Raw genomic sequence first — 26,818 nt, 5'->3', positions numbered from 1 at the left:
TTTATCTAAGGAAGAATATACTTGACTTAGAGGGGGTGCAACCAAGGTTCACTAGATTGATTCCTGGGATGAGAGGGTTGTCCTATGAGGAGAGATTGAGTAGAATGGGCCCTATATTCTCTCGAGTTTAGAAGAATGAGAGGTGATCTAATTGAAACATATAAAATTCTTAGAGGGCTTGACAGGGTAGATGCTGAGAAGCTGTTTACCCTGACTGGAGAGTCTAGAACCAGGGGTCATAGTCTCAAGATAAGGGGGCAGCCATTTAGGACCAAGATAAGGAAAAATTTCTTTACTCAGAGGGTTGTGAATCTTTGGAATTCTCTGTCCCAGAGGACTGTGAATGCTCAGTCATTGAGTATATTCAAGGCTGAGATCGATAGATTTTTGAACACTCAGTGAATCAAAGGATATGGGGATCGGGCGGGAAAGTGGAGTTGAGGTCGAAGATCAGCCATGATTTTATTGAATGGTGGAGCAGGTTCGAGGGGCCGAATGGCCTACTCCTGCTCCTATTTCTTATGTTCTTATGTTCAATCACCATGGGGGTAATTTTAACCCCCAAGAACGGGTGGGTTGGGGGCGGGTTGGAGGTTAAAATAACAGCTTCTTGGAGTGGGACTGCATCCCGGCTTCAATGCACCCACATCCAGGGTTGACCCAGGCAGGTTTGTATGCGTGCGCAAAACAGACACCCGGAAGACCCGCCCTCATTTAAAGCCGGCGGGCCGATACTTAGAGGGACAATGTACCTCATTGAAATAGTTAAGGTACTTAAGTTTTTGTGTATTGCAAAAGTTAAATGAACTTAACATTACCTGTTGGGGTTCCTATCGCTTCTGATTCACGTCAGGTGAAAGCAGACAGCAGGAAGGGCCGGATCCATGAGGTGAGTGCCTTTATTACACTGCCTTTGGGCCCGAAGGAGCAGGAGTGTTTCATGTTGGCACGACAGGACCCCCGCGATTGGCTGATTCCACCCCCCCCCCACCCAATGCTGGACCCCCCCTGCCACCGATGCTGGGCCCCTCCTGATCGTCGATACTGACTGACCCCCCCCCCCCCCGATCTCTGATGATGGCTGACCACCACCACCCCCTGATCCCCAACGCTGGCTGGACCCCGATGTCCTCCACGTCCCATCTCCACCAACCCCCCAACTCGGATTTGTTCCAAGGCCCACGATCTCTCTCTCCCTCCCGCCCCCTTCTCTGATTCACAGCTTCTTTCCCTTCTGACATGTGGGAAACCCAGAAGCACAAATACTCACCTTCAATTGGATTGCGATCGCAGATTGTGACGCACTCACTTGGCTTCCGGGTTCCCCACGTGAATATCTATGGACGAGCTGGGTTCCCGACTCCGAGATAAAATCATGCCCTTTGTCTTGGTAAAATCAGTAAGCTTTATGGCAACTGAGTGAAGTTGTCCACTTGTTACTAACTTTAACCTGAATCTCCACAACAATTGTGAACTATTAACATTGCAATGTTAAGTGCTCTTAAAATAAAAGTATGAAGTTATAGCAAGTGATTCCATCTTAACCCACGTTATTGGAATACCAGCTACCTTGTTTTATGGTTGGTCACATTCCAATTGTATTAAGTTTTCTGTTTTCACAGTTTACAGTTGTGATACCCAGAAGCCAGACTGTGTTTTCTGTACGTCAGAAAGGATTTGTACGGTAAGGAATATTCAGTGTTAATATGGTTTATGTTGGACTTATGTAAATAAAGCCTTAATTGGCTCTTGATTTTAGATGTTTGTGTAAGGTTACGAATGTGAAGCTGTGTTTACATAGAAGGCACTATTTTTATGAATTTAACTTACGTCAATACCAAGCTTCTGCACTCTGTGGGAGGCAGACTGCTAGATCTAGTTTGCCCTTTTCCTAAAGCCCTGTTTCTCCATGTTTAATTGTCTTTGAATTTATGGGTACAGTTGGCTAGTGGTTATGGTCTTAGGCTATTAACCCAGTGGCAGTGAGTTCAAATCCCACTGAATGACAAGTTGTGAAGCTGTAGTCAATAAATCTGGTAATTTGTTGTAAGAACTAATATCCTTCAAGAAAGATATGTTTCTATAATGCTCGAGGGATATGGGGAAAAAGTGGGAACAGGGTACTGAGTTACATGATCAGCCATGATCATTTTGAATGGCGGAGCAGGCCCGAAGGGCCGACTGGCCTACTCTTGCTTGTATTTTCTATGTAAGACAGTTAACTCCCCCTCTCCCCCAATATGGGCTAAATGTGACTTTAGCCCCACACTAAGTGCCCTCAGATGTTCTCTAGCAAGCCTCTCAGTTGTAAACAATCACTGTGAATAAGAAGAAAATCAGACAGTGCCATTGAGGGAGTACCATCATCACAAGGACTGCAGTGGTTCAAGAAGAAGGCCCGCCACCACCTTCTCCTGGCAACGAGGGATGGGCAATAAATGTGGCTTTTCCAGAATCAGCCACCTCCCAGGAACAAATAATAATAAATAAATAAATAGTCCCCGAGCATGAAGGCAGGAGGGTCCTTTGTCCTTTGACCATTATCTCGGAAGGCTCCTGAATCCCTCCCTTTACTGTGGGCTCCATTGGGATTTTCTTCCTCAGGGTGTGACATAAGAACATAAGAACATAAGAAATTGGAGCAGGAGTAGGCCAATCGGCCCCTCGAGCCTGCTCCGCCATTCAATAAGATCATGGCTGATCTGATCCCAACCACAAATCTAAAGAACACAAGAAGTCGGAGCAGGACCCGGCCACATAGCCCCTGGGCCCTCTCCGCCACCCACAGGGCATTGACCGATCCGAACTCAGCTTCATGTCCAATTTCCTGCCCGCTCCCCATAACCCCTAATTCCCTTTACTTCTAGGAAACTGTCTATTTCTGTTTTAAATTTATCTAATGATGTAGCTTCCACAGCTTCCTGGGGCAGCAAATTCCACAGACCGACCACCCTCTGAGTGAAGAAGTTTCTCCTCATCTCAGTTTTGAAAGAGCAGCCCCTTATTCTAAGATTATGCCCCCTAGTTCTAGTTTCACCCATCTTTGGGAACATCCTTACTGCATCCACCCGATCAAGACCCTTCACAATCTTATATGTTTCAATAAGATCGCCTCTCATTCTTCTGAACTCCAATGAGTAGAGTCCCAATCTACTCAACCTCTCCTCATATGTCCGCCCCCTCATCCCCGGGATTAACCGAGTGAACCTTCTTTGTACTGCCTCGAGAGCAAGTATGTCTTTTCTTAAGTATGGAGACCAAAACTGTATGCAGTATTCCAGGTGCGGTCTCACCAATACCTTATATAACTGCAGCAATACTTCCTTGTTTTTATATTCTATCCCCCTAGCAATAAAAGCCAACATTCCGTTGGCTTTCTTGATCACCTGCTGCACCTGCATACCAACTTTTTGATTTTCTTGCACTAGGACCCCCAGATCCCTTTGTACTGCAGTACTTTCCAGTCTCTCGCCATTAAGAAAATAACTTGCTCTCTGATTTTTCCTGCCAAAGTGCATAACCTCACATTTTCCAATATTATATTGCATCCTTCCATTATTTTTAGTGTAGATGTAGTCATGCACATGATTGGGCTGCTTCCTGCATCGTCAGTCATGTCTCCGAAAGCTTGTGAATTTAAAATAAAATTGCTGGACTATAACTTGGTGTTGTAAAATTGTTTACAATTCTTCTGATTGACAGTAGACTGGCCCATCCCTTCAGAAGGAAATCTCAGTCCATCCACATGTTGACCACACATACACAGTGCTCGTTCACCCCGTCTGGTAGTGTGATCAGCCAGTATAATTCAGCACCCCCTGCTCACGCTGCTACACAGACAGAGCTAATCATGAATGATGGAGCGGGAACAGACACGTGTGTTAAATTGGACTCTGGTTTCATACTCCGTCACTCTGGGGAATCGGCCCCTGTTTGATACCTCTACATGTTGACTCATCTGATATCAGGAATTGGGAGCACCAGCACCACGTGCTAGCTGCACCAAATTGGTGTCTTTTATAAAAGAGAAAATAGACATTCGTAGGGAATTCTGAGAACCTCAGCACCAGTTGTTTTCTGATTTCCATTAAAAACTCCCCCTAATATCAGAAGCTCATTCTACCAGAAGGTTTGGCATAGGAACAGGAGTAGGCGATTCAGCCCCTCGAGCCTGTTCCACCATTCAATCAGATCATGGCTGATCTGTACCTCAACTCCAGTTCAACTTTAGCCTGCAGTTTTACAACTGAACCCAACTTGCAAGGTGATTTGCCATCTCCAAGGGGTGGATGGTCTCCCGCTGTTTCGGCTTCACATTTTGTGGAGTATAACTCCCGTTCAGCGTCAAACCGGGTTTAAAAAATGGATCTGTTGGGCACTTTGTAAACTTAAACAGATCTCATTCAAACCTTGGAGAGTGCGCACGCCCTCACCCACACTCCCAGCACATTTACACTTAATTGGCAGAGATCGGAGGTCATAGGGCAAACATACAGGCACAGACCACGAGAGTCAGATTCTCACTGGTCAGTACAAGCAAGGTGCAGTTGGCTGTGAATCAGGGTGGACCTGACGTATCTGAGGGGATAAACAACAGAGGACACATAATTAGGACACAACTTGCGGGAAACCAACAGCCAATGATTTAATTTTTATTGCTGTGTAATAGTTATTTTGTTTGATTAAATCTTTGTAGTTAATGGGAGAACCTGATAAGTTTTTGGTGTCACTTTTTCTAATACATGGGGAAGAGTAGTGAAGGTGTCAGCTGTGGCTCAATGAGTAGCACCCTCACCTTAGCGTCAGAAGGTCATGGGTTCAAGCCCCACTCCAAGGACCTGAGCAGATACTGAGGGAGCAGCTACCACCCTCTCTCGGATGAGACGTTAAACCAAAGCCCTGTCTGCCCTCTCAGGTGGACGTAGAAGATCGCACAACACTATTTCGAAGAAGAGCAGGGGAGTTCTGGCCAATATTTATTCCTCAACTAACATCACTAAATCTGGTCATTATCTCATTGCTGTTTGTGGGACCTTGCTGTGCGCAAATTGGCTGCTGTATTTCCTACTTTACAACAGTGACTACACTTCAAAAGTACATGATTGGCTGTAAAGCTATTTGAGATGTCCTGAGGTCATGAAAGGTGCCTTATAAATGCAAGTTCTTTCTCTTTTAAAGAAATGGTAATTAGGAAAACTATTTCTTTTGGCAGGAATCTGTTGTTACGAAAATATATCCAGTCCGTGTATCTTCATCGGGGACAACCACATTGACCATCGTTGGGTCTGGCTTAAATGTTGGGTTGAAAGCTGTACTTTACATCAGAGGAATGAGTGACCACATTACAGTCAAGTAAGGGAAAATTATAATAAGCTATGAAGAGTAATTACATTTGTCCCTCTTTGAATAGACTGAAGTTGTTAATACTTTGACTTGACAAGTGGAACATGCTTAATCTAATTTGGGGGTAACCATTGTGTTAATTTAAAAGCATTGAGAATGAGCCACAGTTACACAGTCCATTTGTTCAATATTGAAGCTAAGTTGTTTGGCCATTGGGAACCATGTGTTATGGGGACTTGGTCGTGTTCACCTCTGGGATGATGGGCCGAATCGTCTCCTCCAGTGCAGTACCTACTATGATCCTATGATTGTCACTGACTCCCCAACCAGATGAAATATAATTCTCCTATTCATCCTGTCAAAACTTTTCATAATTTCTAAAACCTCCATTACATCTCCTCTTAGCCTTCTCTGCTACTGTGGAAATAGTCCCGGTACCTCAAGTCTCAATTATGGTTTCAAACTCATGCAAATAAAGGTATCCTTCCCTCCCCAGTATCTCCTATGTTTTTCTCCCGAATCATGAGAGGCCATGGGCACAATGGGCAACTTCTCTTTCCTGGTCTTTCTCTTCAAGTTGTGTTGGGAGCAAGTGTTGAGTTACTTTTTGGTTTAGTTTGGTGCATTTTTTTTTTGCTTTTGGACGCTTAATTTTTTTCATTTCTTTGAGTTCTTTTTTCACCTCCTACCATTGTAGGGAGTTCTCCTTTCAGTTCAAACACCCTATGCTTGTAAATGGGCATTCATATGGGAATTCCTCTTGCCCCCAGAGAGCTTGAAGATAAGGAGTTTTAGAAGAATGGCCTTCTTGCACCAATGCTGGGTCACACAAACCCGCCATCACCCAAGTACATTGGTGCACAGATCCCACCAGCGATACTTGAGGAGATGTGCCTTTGCCACCTATGCTTCGGCAGAGAGACCTTTCTGCAGGTTGGGATTGTGACCTTGAGATGCCATCTTGTATAAGCAGACAAGTAGTTTGGAGGTGCCAGAAGCTGAAGGAAAAGAAGCACAGTGACAGACATGGGCATAACCTGGGTAATAGTAAGTAACTATGGATCATGCAGCTAAGTTGTTTTACAATGAATTTGTGTTTTGCCTTTAGAACAGGTTGTGTGTGGTAAGGCTTTCATTTCTATGTTGCATCTTCAAGGAACGTCCTACTGAAGTATGGATGAGGTGCAACGAATGAGATACCATAAAAGAGCCAAAAAGTTGGGTGGAGACATGGCATGAGCTAGCAATAAGAGTGGGTCAAGTTGAAGGGCAACTCTTTATGGTATGCAGTCTTGGGCCTCTACCCAATGGTACTGTCAAGTAGCTTTACCTTCCTCAAAATGTGTCCTCTTTCTGTGCACCTATTCCCAGGACTTGCAGGTGGTATACATACTTTGAGCTGTTCTCTGGGAGGATGGCTCTGAAAAGCCAAACAGGACTACCTCCCTCACAACCACCTCAAGAGCTGCACCTCCATTTTGTCAGGCTTCACACAATGGGCTGGGTGCTGTACCACACCATCATTCACCCACTGAATCTGTTTCATCCTCCACGTTGAGCTTCCATTCACTTCATTTGTACCTGGCACGTCCCTCATCCTCTCCACTCCTTGGCAAAGGCTGGCAAACATTTAAAACTCATCTTGAAGCTTTATGAGGGTTGAGACAATATTTCCCCCCGTATCCAGCCACTTACCCTGTAGTGTGCACAACCCTTTAAATCAACTTGCCAGATATTGCACAGCCCCCAATAAACTAGTTTCCTGCACAAAGTCAAAGCTACGCTGACAGCTATAAATAATTATTCGCATGAGCTGACCACTGAAAACAGCAAAGTCAGCTGATTGCTGGTAACAAGCTGCTGATGCAATGAAGGTGTGAGCTGTGGCTCAGTGGGTAGCACTCTCGCCGCTGAGTCAGAAGGTTGTGGGTTCAAGTCCCACTCCAGTGATTTGAGCACATAATCCAGGCTGACACTCCAGTGCAGTACTGAGGGAGTGCTGCACTGTCGGAGGTTGCCGTCTTTCAGATGAGACATTAAACCAAGGTTCTGTCTGCCCTCTCAGGTGGATGTAAAAAAATCTCGTGGCACTATTTCGAAGAAGAGCAGGGGAATTCTCCCTGGTGTCCTGGCCAATATTTATCCCATATCACTAAAACAGATTATCTGGTCATTACCCCATTGCAGTTTGTGGGACCTTGCTGTGTGCAAATTGGCTGCTGAGTTTCCATACATTACAACAGGGACTACACTTCTAAAAGTACTTCATTGGCTGGAAAGTGCTTTGGAATGTCTGGAGGTCGTGAAAGGTGCTATATAAATGCGAGTCTTTTTTTTTTCTTTCTGGTCACCAGAGGAAATAGGCAGAAAAGCCTAATCTCAGCTAGGAGTGGAAAATTGGCCTTTAAGCTGGCAATGCCACTCAGATGCCATAAGGATGGTTGTTTGTGGTAAATAGAAATACTAATTTGATGCAGTTGAGGGCACAGTTCTGCGATTGGGGTTAAGGCAACTTGTTGGGATAGAATAGAGGGAGGTTTAAACCAAATACAGGAAGTGCTGGAAATACTCAGCAAGTCTGCTGAGCAAACAGACTGAGTTAACATTTCCGGTGTAAAACCTTCATCAGAACTGAAAAAAATTGAAGGACGAAAGGAATTTAACAAAAGGAACAGGGCTAAGGGCAGGGAAAGGAAACACCCCCATGTGTAAAAGAGGAAGTCAACGTAGAACAACTTGTGAAACGCTTCGGAGGAAAACAGATGATTAAATGGCTGAAGTGACATTAACATGAGATGAAAGGAAGAAACATAATTTTGTAAAAAGTTAGGCCTCCAAGAGTGACAGAGAAGGTGAGAAAAGCTGGGGCAGTGAGGGTATGAAACAGGCAGAAGAGGAAACGAGAGCTGGCATAGCAGAACAGAGTCCAGCAGCTGAAGGAGAAGGAAACAAACCAAGGGTTTGGTCTGCTTTTCTTCCATCTCTTCAGGGCCACTGAACTCTGTGTTCTGCTTCACCAGCCCTTCTAGTTTCCATTTCAGAACTACCCACACTCCTCCCCCACTGCCCTCGGCTACTCGCCCGTTCTCTGTGTCTCACAAATGTCTTTCATTTTTTTTATTACGCTTCTTCCTGCCGTCTCACGTTAATATCACTTCAGCCATTTGGCCAGCTCCTGTTTTCACATTCTGACAAAGGGTCTACACCTGAAACGTTAACTCGTCCGTTCTCTCCACAGGTGCTGACTGACCTGCTGAGTATTCCCAGCATTTTCTATTGTTTGCTTGTAACGTAGAGGGAGATTTACTCTTACTCTGGCCATGCAGTACCTGATCTACGAGCGACTAACAATGGAAAAGTGGAAAAGTCTTCCTTTCTCCAGCAATAATTCCATCACCCTCTTGAGCACAAAAACATGAAATTTGGGCATTAAGCAGAGAATATTAATTCTGTAAAAATGTATTTTCTCTACCAGAACGAACAACTGCACTATTGAGAACGACACGTTAGTAAGATGTATATTACCAAAGACAACCCACGGCAAAAAGACAGTGTGTTTGCTGTATGATTCTGAAAGCCAATTTATGTCTAACAGAACCGCTGTACTGGAGTACACCAGTCAAAGCTTCATTACAAAGATTCACCCAACAGTACTCTGGGCCAGGTACGTATAATGGGAGTGTTATGTTTTTGGGTCGTTTCAAATCTTACTCTAGATTACTTTGCCTTTTGTATCTTAGATTCTCCCCGCGGGTCTGTCCTGATTCCCTGTACCCTTTGGGCCTTGAGATCTCAGTAACTTTCAGTAACTTGCCTGGTAAACAAACTCTAAACCTGGTTTGGTAACTATTTTTTGGTAGTGGATTACTTAAAGCCCATCATAAGACCCCACGGAAGTCTTCAAAAGTGGCAAGAGCATCACAGCAAACCTTGTTTAAATGGGAAACGTATTGCACAAATTATAAACAAGTGAATAATCCAAATAATATAATAGTTAAAATTTTATAGGAGAACATCTTTTATCCAATTTCTGAGTAAATAAAATAATAAAGCATTGCAACTCTAAGAAACAACTAATCTTTTCTCCAAAACTTTTAAGTACACACTTTGGGCATGATTTTTACATGGATGCGGGAAGGGATTGGGGGGAGAAGATAATCAGAGGCGAAACACGGACTTGTTGGCGGGTCTTAATGAGGGCAATAAATTTTACTTCCGGCTTTCACGCCCAGCAGCCAGCCTGATGGACGGGTGGGTGGGAATCGGAGAGGATAGAGGGAGAGATCGTGGGCTGTGGAGGACATGGGTGGGGGGAGAGGCAGTAGAGGACATGTGGTGGGGGTGGTGGAAGACTTACGGGCTGTGGGAGGGGTCGTGGAGGACATCGGGGGCCGGGAGGTCCCAGAAGATCAGAGTTCGGGAGGAGTCGGAGGTATGGACGGGTCTCAGCCATTGGTGGGGGGGGAGGCAGGGGTCAACCATGAGGGGTGGGTGGGGTGGGGTTGGGGGGGGTCGGACGATGATGGGAGTCCTGTCGGCCAGGTGAGCTTGTTGGGCCTGGATGAAGCACTCCCGCTCCTCCAGGCCCACCAGCAGTGCAATAAAGCCGCTCATCTCACGGATCCGGCCCTTCCCACCTGCTTTTACCTGACGTGAATCAGAAGTGACAGGAAACCCAGACAGGTAAGATTAAATTTTGTTTTACATTTCTAGTACCCAAAAAATTAAGCGCCTCAACTATCGTAATGAGGTACATTGCCCCTTTAAATATCGGCCCGCCAGCTTTTAGTGGGGGAGGGGTTTCTGGGTTTCTGTTGTGCGCGCGAATCATAACGTGCCTGGGTCAGACCCGGAACCAGAATGTGGTCCCCCCCAATCCCCGCTCACCTGTCCCCCCCAATCCCCGCTCACCCGTCCACCCCATCCCCCGCTCACCCGTCCACCCCATCCCCCGCTCACCCGTCCACCCCATCCCCCGCTCACCCATCCACCCCATCCCCCGCTCACCCGTCCACCCCATCCCCCGCTCACCCGTCCACCCCATCCCCCGCTCACCCGTCCACCCCAATCCCCGCTCACCCGTCCACCCCAATCCCCGCTCACCCGTCCACCCCATCCCCCGCTCACCCGTCCACCCCATCCCCCGCTCACCCGTCCACCCCATCCCCCGCTCACCCGTCCACCCCATCCCCCGCTCACCCGTCCACCCCATCCCCCGCTCACCCGTCCACCCCACCCCCCGCTCACCCGTCCACCCCATCCCCCGCTCACCCGTCCACCCCAATCCCCGCTCACCCGTCCACCCCAATCCCCGCTCACCCGTCCACCCCATCCCCCGCTCACCCGTCCACCCCATCCCCCGCTCACCCGTCCACCCCATCCCCCGCTCACCCGTCCACCCCAATCCCCGCTCACCCGTCCACCTCATCCCCCGCTCACCCGTCCACCCCATCCCCCGCTCACCCGTCCACCCCATCTCCCGCTCACCCGTCCACCCCATCCCCCGCTCACCCGTCCACCCCAATCCCCGCTCACCCGTCCACCCCATCCCCCGCTCACCCGTCCACCCCAATCCCCCGCTCACCCGTCCACCCCATCCCCCGCTCACCCGTCCACCCCATCCCCCGCTCACCCGTCCATCCCTATATCTCTCTTTCCTTTCAGGAATACCAGCTCGTCTCCTCGCTGCTTTTTTGGGATTTCTAAACTGTTCTGCTCAAGAGATTTTCCAACTGTCTTTCTCCATAAGATTCTCCAACTAACCCCTCTTCAATAGCACAGCTCCTTTTCTTATGTCGCAGAAAAGTGTTACAAATACAAACTGAACTGATTCTGAAGTCTGTGTATATTTGAAAATTGTGTGCTAGACTCTGTTACCAGGGAGACCACAACGCTAAACCTGATAACATGTCTTGCACGAACGAGATTCTGGCTTTAGCTGGCTGCTAAACACTCAAAGCAGAATGGGGTAGAAATTAGTCCTCGTTGCGGCAGTTTTCCAGCTGGAAAATGGGGGCAAAAAGGACCAGTTTTGCATTGCAATGTCCTGTGCCTGATCTGCGCCAGTGTTATGCCCACCGCCATATTGGTAAAGGCAGTTTTAGAGGCGTCCTGGGTGGCTGCCCAAAAAAGTGGAAGAACCTGAAGGGAAAAAGGTGGAGGGAGATCCTACAGGAGGAGAGCCCACGGTCAAACACCAAACTGACCCCAGACAGGGAGAGAGCTCACGGTCAAACACCAAACTGACCCCAGACAGGGAGGGAGCTCACGGTCAAACACCAGACTGACCCCAGACAGGGAGAGAGCCCACGGTCAAACACCAGACTGACCCCAGACAGAGAGCGCGTCCACGGTCAAACACCAGACTGACCCCAGACAGAGAGAGAGCTCACGGTCAAACACCAAACTGACCCCAGACAGGGAGAGAGCTCACGGTCAAACACCAAACTGACCCCAGACAGAAAGAGAGCCCACGGTCAAACACCAGACTGACCCCAGACAGGGAGAGAGCCCACGGTCAAACACCAGACTGACCCCAGACAGAGAGAGCTCATGGTCAAACACCAAACTGATCCCAGACAGAGAACGAGCTCAGGGTCAAACACCAGACTGACCCCAGACAGAGAGAGAGCTCACAGTCAAACACCAGACTGACCCCAGACAGAGAGAGAGCCCACAGTCAAACACCAGACTGACCCCAGACAGAGAACGAGCTCACGGTCAAACACCAGACTGATCCCAGACAGAGAACGAGCTCAGGGTCAAACACCAGACTGACCCCAGACAGAGAGAGAGCTCACAGTCAAACACCAGACTGACCCCAGACAGAGAGAGAGCCCACAGTCAAACACCAGACTGACCCCAGACAGAAAACGAGCTCACGGTCAAACACCAGACTGACCCCAGACAGGGAGAGAGCCCACGGTCAAACACCAGACTGACCCCAGACAGAGAGAGAGCCCACGGTCAAACACCAGACTGACCCCAGACAGAGAGAGAGCTCACGGTCAAACACCAAACTGACCCCAGACAGGGAGAGAGCTCACGGTCAAACACCAAACTGACCCCAGACAGAAAGAAAGCCCACGGTCAAACACCAGACTGACCCCAGACAGGGAGAGAGCTCACGGTCAAACACCAGACTGACCCCAGACAGAGAGTGCTCATGGTCAAACACCAAACTGATCCCAGACAGAGAACGAGCTCAGGGTCAAACACCAGACTGACCCCAGACAGAGAGAGAGCTCACAGTCAAACACCAGACTGACCCCAGACAGAGAGAGAGCCCACAGTCATACACCAGACTGATCCCAGACAGGGAGAGAGCCCACGGTCAAACACCAGATTGACCCCAGACAGAGAGAGAGCCCTCGGTCAAACGCCAGACTGATACCAGACAGAGAGAGAGCCCACAGTCAAACGTCAGACTGACCCCAAACAGAGAGCGAGCCCACGGTGAAACACCAGACTGACCTCAGACAGAGAACGAGCTCACGGTCAAACACCAGACTGATCCCAGACAGAGAACGAGCTCAGGGTCAAACACCAGACTGACCCCAGACAGAGAGCGAGCCCACAGTCATACGCCAGACTGATCCCAGACAGAGAGAGAGCCCTCGGTCAAACACCACACTGATCCCAGACAGGGAGAGAGCCCTCGGTCAAACGCCAGACTGATACCAGACACAGAGAGAGCCCACAGTCAAACGTCAGACTGACCCCAAACAGAGAGAGAGCCCACGGTGAAACACCAGACTGACCTCAGACAGGGAGAGAGCTCACGGTCAAACACCAGACTGATCCCAGACAGGGCGAGCCCTCGGTCAAACACCAGATTGCCCCTAGGCAGGGCGAGCCCTCGATCAAATATCAGACTGACCCTAGTCAGGGAGAGAGCCCATAGCCAAACACCAGACTGACCCCAGACAGAGAGAGAGTCCTCGGTCAAACATCAGACTGACCCTAGACAGGGAGAGAGCCCATAGCCAAACACCAGACTGACCCCAGACAGAGAGAGAGTCCTCGGTCAAACATCAGACTGACCCTAGACAGGGCGAGCCCTCGGTCAAACACCAGACTGACCCTAGACAGGGCGAGCCCTCGGTCAAACACCAGACTGACCCTAGACAGGGCGAGCCCTCGGTCAAATATCAGACTGACCCTAGGCAGGGCGAGCCCTCGGTCAAATATCAGACTGACCCTAGGCAGGGAGAGCCCTTATCTCTTGTTGAGGTTACATACGAGCATACAAACATACAAATTAAGAGCAGGAGTAGGCCATTCGGCCCCACGAACTTGCTCCGCCACTCGATAAGACCATGGTTGATCTGATTGTGACCTCAACCGTACTTTCCCATCTACCTACTATAACCTTTGACTCCCTTGTTAATCAGGAATCTATCTAACTCAGTCTTAAAAATATTCAATGACCCTGCCTCCACCGCTCTCTGGGGAAGAGAGTTCCACAGGCTCACGACCCTCAGAGAAAAAAATTCTCCTTATCTCTGTCTTAAATGGGAGACCCCTTATTTTTAAACTGTGGCCCCTCGTTCTAGTCTCTCCCACAAGGGGAAACATCCTCTCAGCATCTACCCCTTCTAGTCCCCTCAAAATCTTATATGTTTCAATAAGATCACCTCTCAATTTTCTAAACTCCAGTGTATACAGGCCCAATTTGACCAACCTTTCCTCATAAGATAACCCCCTCATCCCAGGAATCTGTCAAGTGAACCTTCTCTGAACCGCCTCCAAAGCAATTATGTCCTTTCTTAAATAAGGAGACCAAAACTGCACACAGTATTCTAGATGTGGTCTCACCAATGCCCTGTACAACTGTAACAAAACATCTCTACTTTTATATTGCATTCCCCTTGCAATAAATGACAACATTCCATTTGCCTTCCTAATCACTTGCTGGACCTGCATACTAACTTTTTGTGATTCATGTACTAGGACACCCAGATCCCTCTGTATCTCAGAGTTCTGCAATCTCTCTCCATTTAAATAATATACTGCTTTTCTATTCCTCCTGCCAAAGTGGACAAGTTCACATTTTCCCACATTATACTCCATCTGCCAAATTTTTGCCCACTCACTTAACCTATCTATATCCCTTTGCAGACTCCTTATGTCCTCTTCACAACTTACTTTCCTATCTACCTTTGTGTCATCAGCAAATTTAGCAACCATACATTCGGTCCCTTCATCCAAGTCATTGATATAGATTGTAAATAGTTGAGGCCCCAGCACTGATCCCTGTGGCACTCCACTTGTTACATCTTGCCAATCTGAAAATGACCCATTTATGCCTACTCTCTGTTTCCTGTTAGCTAACCAATCTTTTATCCATGCTAATATGTTACTCCCTACACCATGAGCTCTTACTTTGTGCAGTAGCCTTTGATGTGGCACCTTGTCAAAAGCCTTCTGGAAATCCAAGTACACCACATCCACAGGATCCCCTTTATCCACATTGCTTGTTACTTCCTCAAAGAACTCTAATAAATTAGTCAAACACGATTTCCCTTTCACAAAGCCGTGTTGACTCTGCCTGATGGCATTGAGATTTTCTAAGTGCCCTGCTATAACCTCCTTAATAATAGATTCTAGCATTTTCCCTATGACAGATGTTAAGCTAACTGGCCTGTAGTTTCCTGCTTTCTGTCTCCCTCCTTTCTTGAATAGAGGGGTTACATTCACTATTTTCCAATCTGATGGGACCCTTCCACAATCTAAGGAATTTTGGAAAATTAATACCAATACATCTACTATCTCTGCAGCCACTTCTTTTAAGACCCTAGGATGAAGTCCGTCAGGACCTGGGGACTTGTCAGCTTTTAGTTCTAATATTTTTTTCGAATCCCTTTCCCTGGTGATTGGAAATGTTTTAAGTTCTTCCCTCCCTTTTAAAGATTTGACCTTTTCATTTCCTGTTTGCTTTTTACAGTGGAGGCCGAAACATAACGATAAATGGCAAAAATTTAGATGTGATTAAACAGGTGCAGATGTGGTTATCTGAAGATCCAAACAAATGGACTGTGAGTTAATTTAATTTTCAATGAGTGAGGCTTTTCTGTTTTAATCTCATTTCATCGTGAGTGATGTACTTAGTTTGGATGAAACTGATTCTTTTTACCTTGACAGCAAAAATAGAACTTAATCTAAAGAGGTGAAATCTGTTAAATTATTTGTTCCATATATTAATGGCGTGTATTTCTGGGACAGGAATGTTCAGTTAATAATCGGACTTGGATCTGTGTTGCACCATCTCTTGAGAGCAGAAGAATCCCAGGTAACCATTCCATGTCGTTCCTGGTATCTGGATCGAAGAAGCAGGACTTCCCTCTGACTTACCATCATGACCCTGTGTTTTATAACTTTACAAAGATTATTGATGACAAGCAACTCCTGATTACTGTACTGGTAAAGCCTATTTAATTTCCTCACTTATTGAGCTCCTAGTCTCATTTATTTTAAGGCTCTCTCTAACCTTTTTCCTTTCAAATTATTTATTTTACAGAAAAAGAAAGACAACTTATGTCTTCAAAGAGAGGAAGTTAAGATTTATGTTCCGAGGGACAAGGGTGACCCATTAGAATGTAACATTACAGAGATAACGGAAGATAAAATAAAATGTTTACTGCTCACGTCCGATACTCCTGTGCCGAAAATAGAAGTAAGTACAAGGGAGGGGTATTACCATGTCATTTTATAACTCACTGGTTAGGCCTCAGCTGGAGTATTGTGTCCAGTTCTGGGCACCACACTTTAAGAAGGATGTCAAGGCCTTAGAGATGGTGCAGAAGAAATTTACCAGAATGGTGCCAGGGATGAGGGACTTCAGTTATGTGGAGAGACTGGAGAAGCTGGGGTTGTTCTCCTCAGAGCAGAGAAAGTTAAGGGGAGATTTGATAGAGGTGTTCAAAATCATTTAGGGTTTTGACAGAGTAAATAAGGAGAAACTGTTTCCAGTGGCAGAAGGGTCAGTAACCAGAGGACACAGATTTAAGGTAATTGGCAAAAAAAACAGAGGGGAAATGAGGAGAATTTTTTTATGGACCAAGTTGTTCTGATCTGGAATTCATTGCCTGAAAGGGCGGTGGAAACAGATTCAGTGGTAACTTTCAAAAGGGAATTAGATAAATACTTGAAAAGGAAAAATTTGCAGGGCTATGGAGAAAGAGCAGAAGAGTGGGACTAATTGGATAGCTCTTTCAAAGAGCCAGCACAGGCACGATGGGTCGAATGGTCTCCTTCTTTGCTGTATCATTCTATGATTTCATAATTTTACCTATTTTGCTAAATGCATTTATTGCACAAATACAAAGGTTAACTGATGTTAAGTGTGTTTTGCACTGAAGATATTGGAAATAAAACAATTAAATGTTGGTGTTCGGAGGGATTTGGGTGTCCTTGTACACCAAACACAGAAAGTTAACATGCCGGTACAGCAAGCAATTAGGAAGGCAAATGGTATGTTAACCTTTATTGCAAGGGGGTTGGAGTACAAGAGTAAGGAAGTCTTGCTGCAATTGTACATGAGTTTGGTGAGACCTCACCTGGAGAACTGTGTCCAGTTTTGGTCTCCTTATCTAAGGAAGGATATACTTGCCTTAGAGGCGGTGTGACAACGGTGGGAACCTCATACGTTTATGCAAATCGAGGTCCTATGACGTACACAGGATCCAATGGCATCTCAATCAACTGAGCCACAGGCGTCCTGCTCAGTGACACCTGGTCGGCAGGAAGAGGAGGCTCTGAAGGTAAGTGTTAAACTCTCCTTTGTGGGGCCAGGAGAAGCAGGAGTGTTCCTCCAGGCCCCACCAAGAAAGTTTGCTGCCCCGAGCTCCTTCGCCCAACTACCCACTTGTGAGACCATGCCGAGACCCCCCCCTTTCCCCCGCCCCCCCCCCCCCCACCCAATCTCCAGGCCGCCTGGTGGACAACAGCCAGCAGCCAGATGGCGACTTCTTTACGCCCGTTTCAGGCAGGCAGCAGAATGAGAGGAAGGCCCGGGAGTTAAAATCGGCCCACGCAGACTGCCCACTCGCCGAGTCGGAAACCTGCATCACCCAGAGCCCAAGAACAGAATCCTGCTCCAATCAGGACCCAGGGAAAAAATCCTGCACCAATCAGGACCCAGGGACAGAATCCTGCACCAATCAGAACCCAGGGACAGAATCCTGCTCCAATCAGGACCCAGGGAAAAAATCCTGCACCAATCAGGACCCAGGGACAGAATCCTGCACCAATCAGAACCCAGGGACAGAATCCTGCTCCAATCAGGACCCAGGGAAAAAATCCTGCACCAATCAGGACCCAGGGACAGACTCCTGCACCAATTAGGACACAGGGAAAGACTATTTAGTCAGAGTGTACTTAGTAACAGCAATGAAAAGTAACTGGTGGTAAAAACTTAACTATTTATTGCTTGTGACAAGCCCTGATCTCACGCAATATAAAATCCAGCCTCGTATGTTTTAATACAAAACAAGAGTCTAAAATGTGGTAAAATTGTGTTTTCTACTTAGGTGACAGTTGGACCATATAAAGCAGTTTTAACAAAGCCAGTTCCAAGCAAATTAATTTTCATTGTGCTAATTGTGATACCTGTTATGCTGGTGATTTTCATTAGCAGTAAGTATTTAATGTGTATTTTGTTAAATTTTTAAGGCATTTCTATAGACTTGCTAATCCCTTGGTACTGCTGATGTAACAGAATGTGCCTTATATCTTCCTGTAATTGTCTTTCTTTGACCACAACTTCAATTGAGTAGAGAAAGGATGGATGGAGAGAGGGGTATATTGGTTGGAGAGAGGGATATTGGTTGGAGAGAGGGATATTGGATGGAGAGAGGGATGGATGGAGAGAGGGATGGGATGGGATGGAGCGAGGCATGGATGGAGCAAAGAATGGATGGAGCGAGGGATGTATTGGATGGAGAGAGATGTATTGGATGGAGAGAGGGATGGATAGAAAGAGTGATGGATGGAGTGAGGAATGGATGGAGAGAGGGATGTATGGGATGGAGAGGGGGATGTATGGGAAGGAGAGAGGGTTGCATGGGAAGGAGAGAGGGATGGAGCGAGGGGTGGATGGAGCAAAGGATGGATGGAGTGAGGGATGTATTGGATGGAGAGAGGGATGGATGGAGAGATGGATGGAGAGAGGGATGCATGGGAAGGAGAGAGAGATGGATGGGATGGTGCAAGGGATGGGATGGAGCGAGGGGTGGATGGAACAAGAGATGGAGGAATGTGATTATTGCTACATAAGGAGAATAAAGGAAGAATTGAATCTGAATATCAATACCCAGTGACAATAATTGAGGCTTCAAGAAATATTTTTTATTGGATGCCAGCTATTGCAGTTGTTTCAAAAAATATATTCTGTTCACAAAATGCTGCTGGATGAATTAAAACTCCATAACATGTCTCGATAGTTGGTGGTGATAGGATTAGTTTGTCAGAATAAGCCCAGAATTAGAAGGATTTAAGGAAAGGTTTATAAAGACACTATGTCATTGTGGTTTGGTGATGGAGTCTGGTTTGAGCACCCACATGTTGATCCCAACTGTGACACTGTAAGGAGGCATCTTCGTGAAGGACAAGTACTTTGGACTAAGAAGGAAGAATAAACAGAAACATCCCAAGTGTTCCAGCAGCCAGTTTCATAGAAGCATAGACAGAAGCCTAGGAGCAGGTTACTCAATTCTCTCACCCTCACGTTCTGTCTCATCCTCTCTAGCTGTCTCGTCCTCTCTCATCCTCTCCACCTGTCTCTCTCTCTCATTCTCACATACTCTCTTTGCCTGTCTCATTCTTTCACTCTTGTGCTGACGTACTCCTGCTCTCTCTATCTGTCTTTCTTTCTCTCTCGTACTCAGATTCTCTCCCTACCTCTTTCTTTCTCTCTTACGCTCACGTATTCTCTCTCTTTCTCTCCCTCTACCTGTCTCTTTCTCTCATACTCGCGTTCTCTCTCTCTCTGCCTGTCTTTCTTTCTCTCCCGTACTCACGTTCTCTCACTCTCTCTTTCTGCCTGTCTCTTTCTCTTGTGATCGCTCACTCTCTCTCTCTCTTCCCCCTTCCCTCCCACTCCCAGGATGGGGCAGGGAGATCCAGGAAAGTGGGAGGTGGAAGCGGGGGCGGAGTTAGTATATTTTTAATAAGTACCGTTTATTATTGGTAAATAAATGGAGGTTTGGCCTACGTAGTCCAACTCTTTGCCATATTTCAATCCACATCTTGATTAGTAAACTGTTAAATACACCTGTTTTTCGGTGTGATTTGTAAGGAATCACTCCTGCACGAGTTAATTTTGTCTGATGTGGAATCTCCTGGTTTTGTTTGATTCACAATTGATCAAATTATTCTGTGTCTGTAGTTTATTGTTGGGCAACCAGTCGGAAAGCCAAGCAGTTCTCGCAGAGCCTAAACTCCCAAATGGAACTTTTGGAAAGTCAATTCCGAAATCAAATTCGAGAAGGTAACTAGCAGCAAATGTTCAAGGTCGAAAGTTTCAGTATTATATTTAGCATTGTACAATCTGTGGTATAAATTACAATGTTGTACCAGGCTGCATATCTGACCATCACCCATCTCCCACCATCTACTTCAGCCTGCACTCCACTCGGACCCATGGAAATTCTTGGATTTGATGGGAAAATTTGGGCCCCACATCCCAAGGATAGAAAAATTTCAAACCCCCACTGGGTTTTTTATGTTCCTACATTTCACACCATTAATACAATCACCGTGATCTTCAAGGGAGTTCTAAAGTGGCACTAAAGTCTTTTTAGGAACATACAACTATACCGTTCTGCATTGGTAAATAAGAGCATTGTACAAGTGTAGGTTTTCTCAAAGACATGCAGTGGCCATTTTAAAATAAATAGGCCTGGAAATTGTTCCATTTCTCGGGCACTGCTCAGACTAAGGCCCCAGTTTGCCGAGCAGGGAGCCGCACACATTTCCGTTCACAAATGGGCCTCCTACGATATTGGGAAGGACAAACAAGAGGCGTCCTTTACCCACAACTGAAAGAAGCGTTAGGCCCTCTGTATATACAAATAGAGGCCATTTTTTAAAAGGTGAGAGATTAAGAAATTTTAGTGTTCAGAGGGATTTGGGTGTCCTTGTACACGAATCTCAGAAAGTTAACATGCAGCTACAGCAAGCAATTAGGAAGGCAAATGGTATGTTAGCCTTTATTGGATGGAGGCTGGAGTACAAGAGTAAGGAGGTCTTGCTGCAATTGTACAGGGCTTTGGTGAGACCTCACCTGGAGTACTGCGTACAGTTTTGGTCTCTTTACCTAAGGAAGAATAGAGGTAGTGCAATAAAGGTTCACTAGATTGATTCCTGGGATGAGAGGGTTGTGCTGTGAGGAGAGATTGAGTAGAATGGGCCTATACTCTCTGGAGTTTAGAAGAATGATAAGTGATCTCAATGAAACATATAAAATTATTTGAGGGCTTGACAGAGTAGATGCTGACAGGTTGTTTCTCCTGGCTGGAGAATCCAGAACTAGGGGGCATAATCTCAAGATAAGAGGTCGGCCATTTAGGACCGAGATGAGGAAAAATTTTTCACTCAGTGGTTTGTGAATCTTTGGAATTTTCTATCCCACTGGGCTGTGGATGCTGAAGTCGTTGAGTATATTCAAGGCTGAGATCGATGGATATTTGGACACTAAGGGAATCAAGGGATATGGGCAGGAAAGTGGAGTTGAGGTAGAAGATCAGCCATGATCTTATTGAATGGCAGATGAGGCTTGAGGGACTGAATGGCCTACTCCTTCTCCTATTTCTTATGTTCTGACACTGGTGGGCAAATGGTATGTTAGCCTTTATTGGATGGAGGCTGGAGTACAAGAGTAAGGAGGTCTTGCTGCAATTGTACAGGGCTTTGGTGAGGCCACACCTGGAGTACTGCGTACAGTTTTGGTCTCTTTACCTAAGGAAGAATAGAGGTAGTGCAATAAAGGTTCACTAGATTGATTCCTGGGATGAGAGGGTTGTGCTGTGAGGAGAGATTGAGTAGAATGGGCCTATACTCTCTGGAGTTTAGAAGAATGATAAGTGATCTCAATGAAATATATAAAATTCTTAGAGGTGGGGGGGAGGTTACAGTGTAATATTAGAGAGGATCGGTGGGGGGGTTACAGTGTAATATTAGAGAGGATCGGTGGGGGGGTTACAGTGTAATATTAGAGAGGATCAGTGGGGGGGGTTACAGTGTAATATTAGAGAGGATCGGTGGGGGGTTACAGTGTAATATTAGAGAGGATCGGTGGGGGGTTACAGTGTAATATTAGAGAGGATCGGTGGGGGGTTACAGTGTAATATTAGAGAGGATCGGTGGGGGGGGTTACAGTGTAATATTAGAGAGGATCGGTGGGAGGGTTACAGTGTAATATTAGAGAGGATCAGTGGGGGGGGTTACAGTGTAATATTAGAGAGGATCGGTGGGGGGTTACAGTGTAATATTAGAGAGGATCGGTGGGGGGGGTTACAGTGTAATATTAGAGAGGATCGGTGGGGGGTTACAGTGTAATATTAGAGAGGATCGGTGGGGGGGGTTACAGTGTAATATTAGAGAGGATCGGTGGGGGGTTACAGTGTAATATTAGAGAGGATCGGTGGGGGGGGTTACAGTGTAATATTAGAGAGGATCAGTGGGGGGGGTTACAGTGTAATATTAGAGAGGATCGGTGGGGGGTTACAGTGTAATATTAGAGAGGATCGGTGGGGGGGGTTACAGTGTAATATTAGAGAGGATCGGTGGGGGGTTACAGTGTAATATTAGAGAGGATCGGTGGGGGGGGTTACAGTGTAATATTAGAGAGGATCGGTGGGGGGTTACAGTGTAATATTAGAGAGGATCGGTGGGGGGGGTTACAGTGTAATATTAGAGAGGATCGGTGGGGGGGTTACAGTGTAATATTAGAGAGGATTGGAGGTGGGGGTTACAGTGTAATATTAGAGAGGATCGGTGGGGGGTTACAGTGTAATATTAGAGAGGATCGGTGGGGGGGGTTACAGTGTAATATTAGAGAGGATCGGTGGGGGGTTACAGTGTAATATTAGAGAGGATTGGAGGTGGGGGTTACACAGGGGATACTATATAACATTAGAGAGAATCGGGGAAGGGGAGTTACAGTGTAACATTAGAGTGGATCGAGGGCAGATGTTTTTCTTTATTCATTCACGGGATGTGGGCATCGCTGGTGAGGCTGGCATTTATTGCCCATCCCTAATTGCCCTTGAGAAGGTGGTGGTGAGCCGCCTTCTTGAACCGCTGCAGTCCGTGTGGTGAAGGTTCTCCCACAGTGCTGTTAGGAAGGGAGTTCCAGGATTTTGACCCAGTGACGATGAATGAACGGCGATATATTTCGAAGTCGGGATGGTGTGTGACTTGGAGGGGAACGTGCAGGTGGTGTTGTTCCCATGTGCCTGCTGCCCTTGTCCTTCTAGGTGGTAAAGGTCATGGGTTTGGGAGGTGCTGTCGAAGAAGCCTTGGCGAGTTGCTGCAGTGCATCCTGTGGATGGTACACACTGCAACCACTGTGTGCCGGTGGTGAAGGGAGTGAATGTTTAAGGCAGTGGATGGGATGCCAATCAAGCGGGCTGCTTTGTCCCGGATGGTGTCGAGCTTCTTGAGTGTTGTTGGAGCTGCATTCATCCAGGCAAGTGGAGAGTATTCCATCACACTCCTGACTTGTGCCTTGTGCCTTGTAGATGGTGGAAAGGCTTTGGGGAGTCAGGAGGTGAGTCACTTGCCACAGAATACCCAGCCTCTGACCTGCTCTTGTAGCCACAGTATTTATGTGGCTGGTCCAGTTAAGTTTCTGGTCAATGGTGACCCCCAGGATGCTGAGGGATTCGGCTGTACTGGAACAGTTTGGCTAGAGGCACGGCTAGTTCTGGAGCACAAATCCTCAGCACTACAGCCGGGATGTTGTCAGGGCCCATAGCCTGATGGTACATAGCTGGTGCACTCAGCCATTTCTTGATATCATGTTGAGTGAATCGAATTGGCTGAAGACTGGTTTCTGTGATGGAGGGGATCTCGGGAGGAGGCCAAGATGGGTCTTCCACTCGGCACTTCTGGCTGAAGATGGTCGCAAACGCTTCAGCCTTGTCTTTGCACTCACATGCTGGACTCCGCCATCATTGAGGATGGGGATGTTCACGGAACTGCCTCCTCCCGTTAGTTGTTTAATTGTCCACCACCATTCACGACTGCATGTGGCAGGACTGCAGAGCTTTGATCTGATCCGTTGGTTGTGGAATCGCTTAGCTCTGTCTATAGCATGTTGCTTCCACAGTTTAGCATGCATGTAGTCCTGAGTTGTAGCTTCACCAGGTTGGCACGACATTTTTTTTAATTCCAGATTTTATTTAATTAACTGAATTTAAATTCCCCAGCCGCCGTGGCGGGATTTGAACTCATGATCTCCGTATCATTGGTCCAGGCCACCGGATTACTAGGCCAGTTACATAACCGCAATGCTACCGTACCTGGAGGGTTACTGTGTAATATTAGAGAGGATCGGGGGAGGGTTACTGTGTAATATTGGGGAGGATCGGGGGATGGGGGGTTACTGTGTAATATTGGGGAGGAACGGGGGATGGGGGGTTACTGTGTAATATTGGGGAGGACGGAGAGTGGGGGATTACTGTGTAATATTGGGGAGGATCGGGGAGTGGGGGGTTACTGTGTAATATTGGAGAGGACGGAGAGTGGGGAGTTACTGTGTAATATTGGGGAGGATCGGAGAGTGGGGGGTTACTGTGTAATATTGGGGAGGATCGGGGAGTGGGGGGTTACTGTGTAATATTGGGGAGGACGGAGAGTGGGGAGTTACTGTGTAATATTGGGGAGGATCGGAGAGTGGGGGGTTACTGTGTAATATTGGGGAGGATCGGGGGATGGGGGGTTACTGTGTAATATTGGGGAGGATCGGGGGATGGGGGGTTACTGTGTAATATTGGGGAGGATCGGGGGATGGGGGGTTACTGTGTAATATTGGGGAGAATCGGGGAGTGGGGGGTTACTGTGTAATATTGGTGAGAATCGGGGAGTGGGGGGTTATTGTGTAATATTGGGGAGGATCGGGGGATGGGGGGTTACTGTGTAATATTGGAGAGGACGGAGAGTGGGGGGTTACTGTGTAATATTGGGGAGGATCGGGGGATGGGGGGTTACTGTGTAATATTGGAGAGAATCGGAGAGTGGGGGGTTACTGTGTAATATTGGGGAGGATCGGGGTTGGGGGTTACTGTGTAATATTGGGGAGGATCGGAGAGTGCGGGGGTAACTGTGTAATATTGGGGAGGATCGGAGAGTGGGGGGTTACTGTGTAATATTGGGGAGGATCGGGGGATGGGGGTTACTGTGTAATATTGGGGAGGATCGGGGGATGGGGGGTTACTGTGTAATATTGGGGAGGATCGGGGGATGGGGGGTTACTGTGTAATATTGGGGAGAATCGGGGAGTGGGGGGTTACTGTGTAATATTGGTGAGAATCGGGGAGTGGGGGGTTATTGTGTAATATTGGGGAGGATCGGGGGATGGGGGGTTACTGTGTAATATTGGGGAGGATCGGAGAGAGGGGGGTTACTGTGTAATATTGGGGAGGATCGGGGGATGGGGGGTTACTGTGTAATATTGGGGAGGATCGGGGGATGGGGGGTTACTGTGTAATATTGGGGAGGATCGGGGGATGGGGGGTTACTGTGTAATATTGGGGAGAATCGGGGAGTGGGGGGTTACTGTGTAATATTGGGGAGGATCGGGGGATGGGGGGTTACTGTGTAATATTGGGGAGGATCGGAGAGTGGGGGGTTACTGTGTAATATTGGAGAGGATCGGAGAGTGGGGGATACTGTGTAATATTGGGGAGGATCGGAGAGTGGGGGGTTACTGTGTAATATTGGGGAGGATCGGGGGATGGGGGGTTACTGTGTAATATTGGGGAGGATCGGGGGATGGGGGGTTACTGTGTAATATTGGGGAGGATCGGGGGATGGGGGGTTACTGTGTAATATTGGGGAGAATCGGGGAGTGGGGGGTTACTGTGTAATATTGGTGAGAATCGGGGAGTGGGGGGTTATTGTGCAATATTGGGGAGGATCGGGGGATGGGGGGTTACTGTGTAATATTGGAGAGGACGGAGAGTGGGGGGTTACTGTGTAATATTGGGGAGGATCGGGGGATGGGGGGTTACTGTGTAATATTGGAGAGAATCGGAGAGTGGGGGGTTACTGTGTAATATTGGGGAGGATCGGGGTTGGGGGTTACTGTGTAATATTGGAGAGAATCGGGGAGTGGGGGGTTATTGTGTAATATTGGGGAGGATCGGGGGATGGGGGGTTACTGTGTAATATTGGGGAGGATCGGGGGATGGGGGGTTACTGTGTAATATTGGGGAGGATCGGGGGATGGGGGGTTACTGTGTAATATTGGAGAGAATCGGGGAGTGGGGGGTTACTGTGTAATATTGGGGAGGATCGGGGGATGGGGGGTTACTGTGTAATATTGGGGAGGATCGGGGGATGGGGGGTTACTGTGTAATATTGGGGAGGATCGGGGGATGGGGGGTTACTGTGTAATATTGGGGAGGATCGGGGGATGGGGGGTTACTGTGTAATATTGGGGAGAATCGGGGAGTGGGGGGTTACTGTGTAATATTGGTGAGAATCGGGGAGTGGGGGGTTATTGTGTAATATTGGGGAGGATCGGGGGATGGGGGGTTACTGTGTAATATTGGGGAGGATCGGGGGATGGGGGGTTACTGTGTAATATTGGGGAGGATCGGAGAGTGGGGGGTTACTGTGTAATATTGGAGAGGATCGGAGAGTGGGGGATACTGTGTAATATTGGGGAGGATCGGAGAGTGGGGGGTTACTGTGTAATATTGGGGAGGATCGGGGGATGGGGGTTACTGTGTAATATTGGGGAGGATCGGGGGATGGGGGGTTACTGTGTAATATTGGGGAGGATCGGGGGATGGGGGGTTACTGTGTAATATTGGGGAGAATCGGGGAGTGGGGGGTTACTGTGTAATATTGGTGAGAATCGGGGAGTGGGGGGTTATTGTGTAATATTGGGGAGGATCGGGGGATGGGGGGTTACTGTGTAATATTGGAGAGGACGGAGAGTGGGGGGTTACTGTGTAATATTGGGGAGGATCGGGGTTGGGGGTTACTGTGTAATATTGGGGAGGATCGGGGTTGGGGGTTACTGTGTAATATTGGGGAGGATCGGAGAGTGGGGGGGTTACTGTGTAATATTGGGGAGGATCGGAGAGTGGGGGGTTATTGTGTAATATTGGGGAGGATCGGGGGATGGGGGTTACTGTGTAATATTGGGGAGGATCGGGGGATGGGGGGTTACTGTGTAATATTGGGGAGGATCGGGGGATGGGGGGTTACTGTGTAATATTGGGGAGAATCGGGGAGTGGGGGG

The 26,818-nt window shown here is 47.4% G+C and overlaps 1 protein-coding gene across 3 annotated transcripts in view; it reads left to right on the top strand.

Moving 5' to 3' along the window:
* Nucleotides 1-26,818, top strand: part of plxnc1 (plexin C1) — a 153,581-nt gene that overhangs the window by 50,747 nt on the left and 76,016 nt on the right. For all 3 annotated transcript variants that reach the window (XM_068004658.1, XM_068004657.1, XM_068004659.1), the window contains exons 12-19: nt 1,623-1,684; nt 5,213-5,352; nt 8,819-9,007; nt 15,290-15,380; nt 15,568-15,765; nt 15,863-16,018; nt 17,874-17,979; nt 19,730-19,831. In XM_068004658.1, coding sequence (XP_067860759.1) covers nt 1,623-1,684; nt 5,213-5,352; nt 8,819-9,007; nt 15,290-15,380; nt 15,568-15,765; nt 15,863-16,018; nt 17,874-17,979; nt 19,730-19,831 — 1,044 coding nt within the window. The remainder of the gene's footprint in view (nt 1-1,622; nt 1,685-5,212; nt 5,353-8,818; nt 9,008-15,289; nt 15,381-15,567; nt 15,766-15,862; nt 16,019-17,873; nt 17,980-19,729; nt 19,832-26,818) is intronic.

This window comes from Heptranchias perlo, chromosome 24 (genome assembly GCF_035084215.1).
Source record: "Heptranchias perlo isolate sHepPer1 chromosome 24, sHepPer1.hap1, whole genome shotgun sequence".
NCBI classification, from domain to species: domain Eukaryota; kingdom Metazoa; phylum Chordata; class Chondrichthyes; order Hexanchiformes; family Hexanchidae; genus Heptranchias; species Heptranchias perlo.
This window is presented reverse-complemented; position numbering and strand designations above follow the sequence as displayed.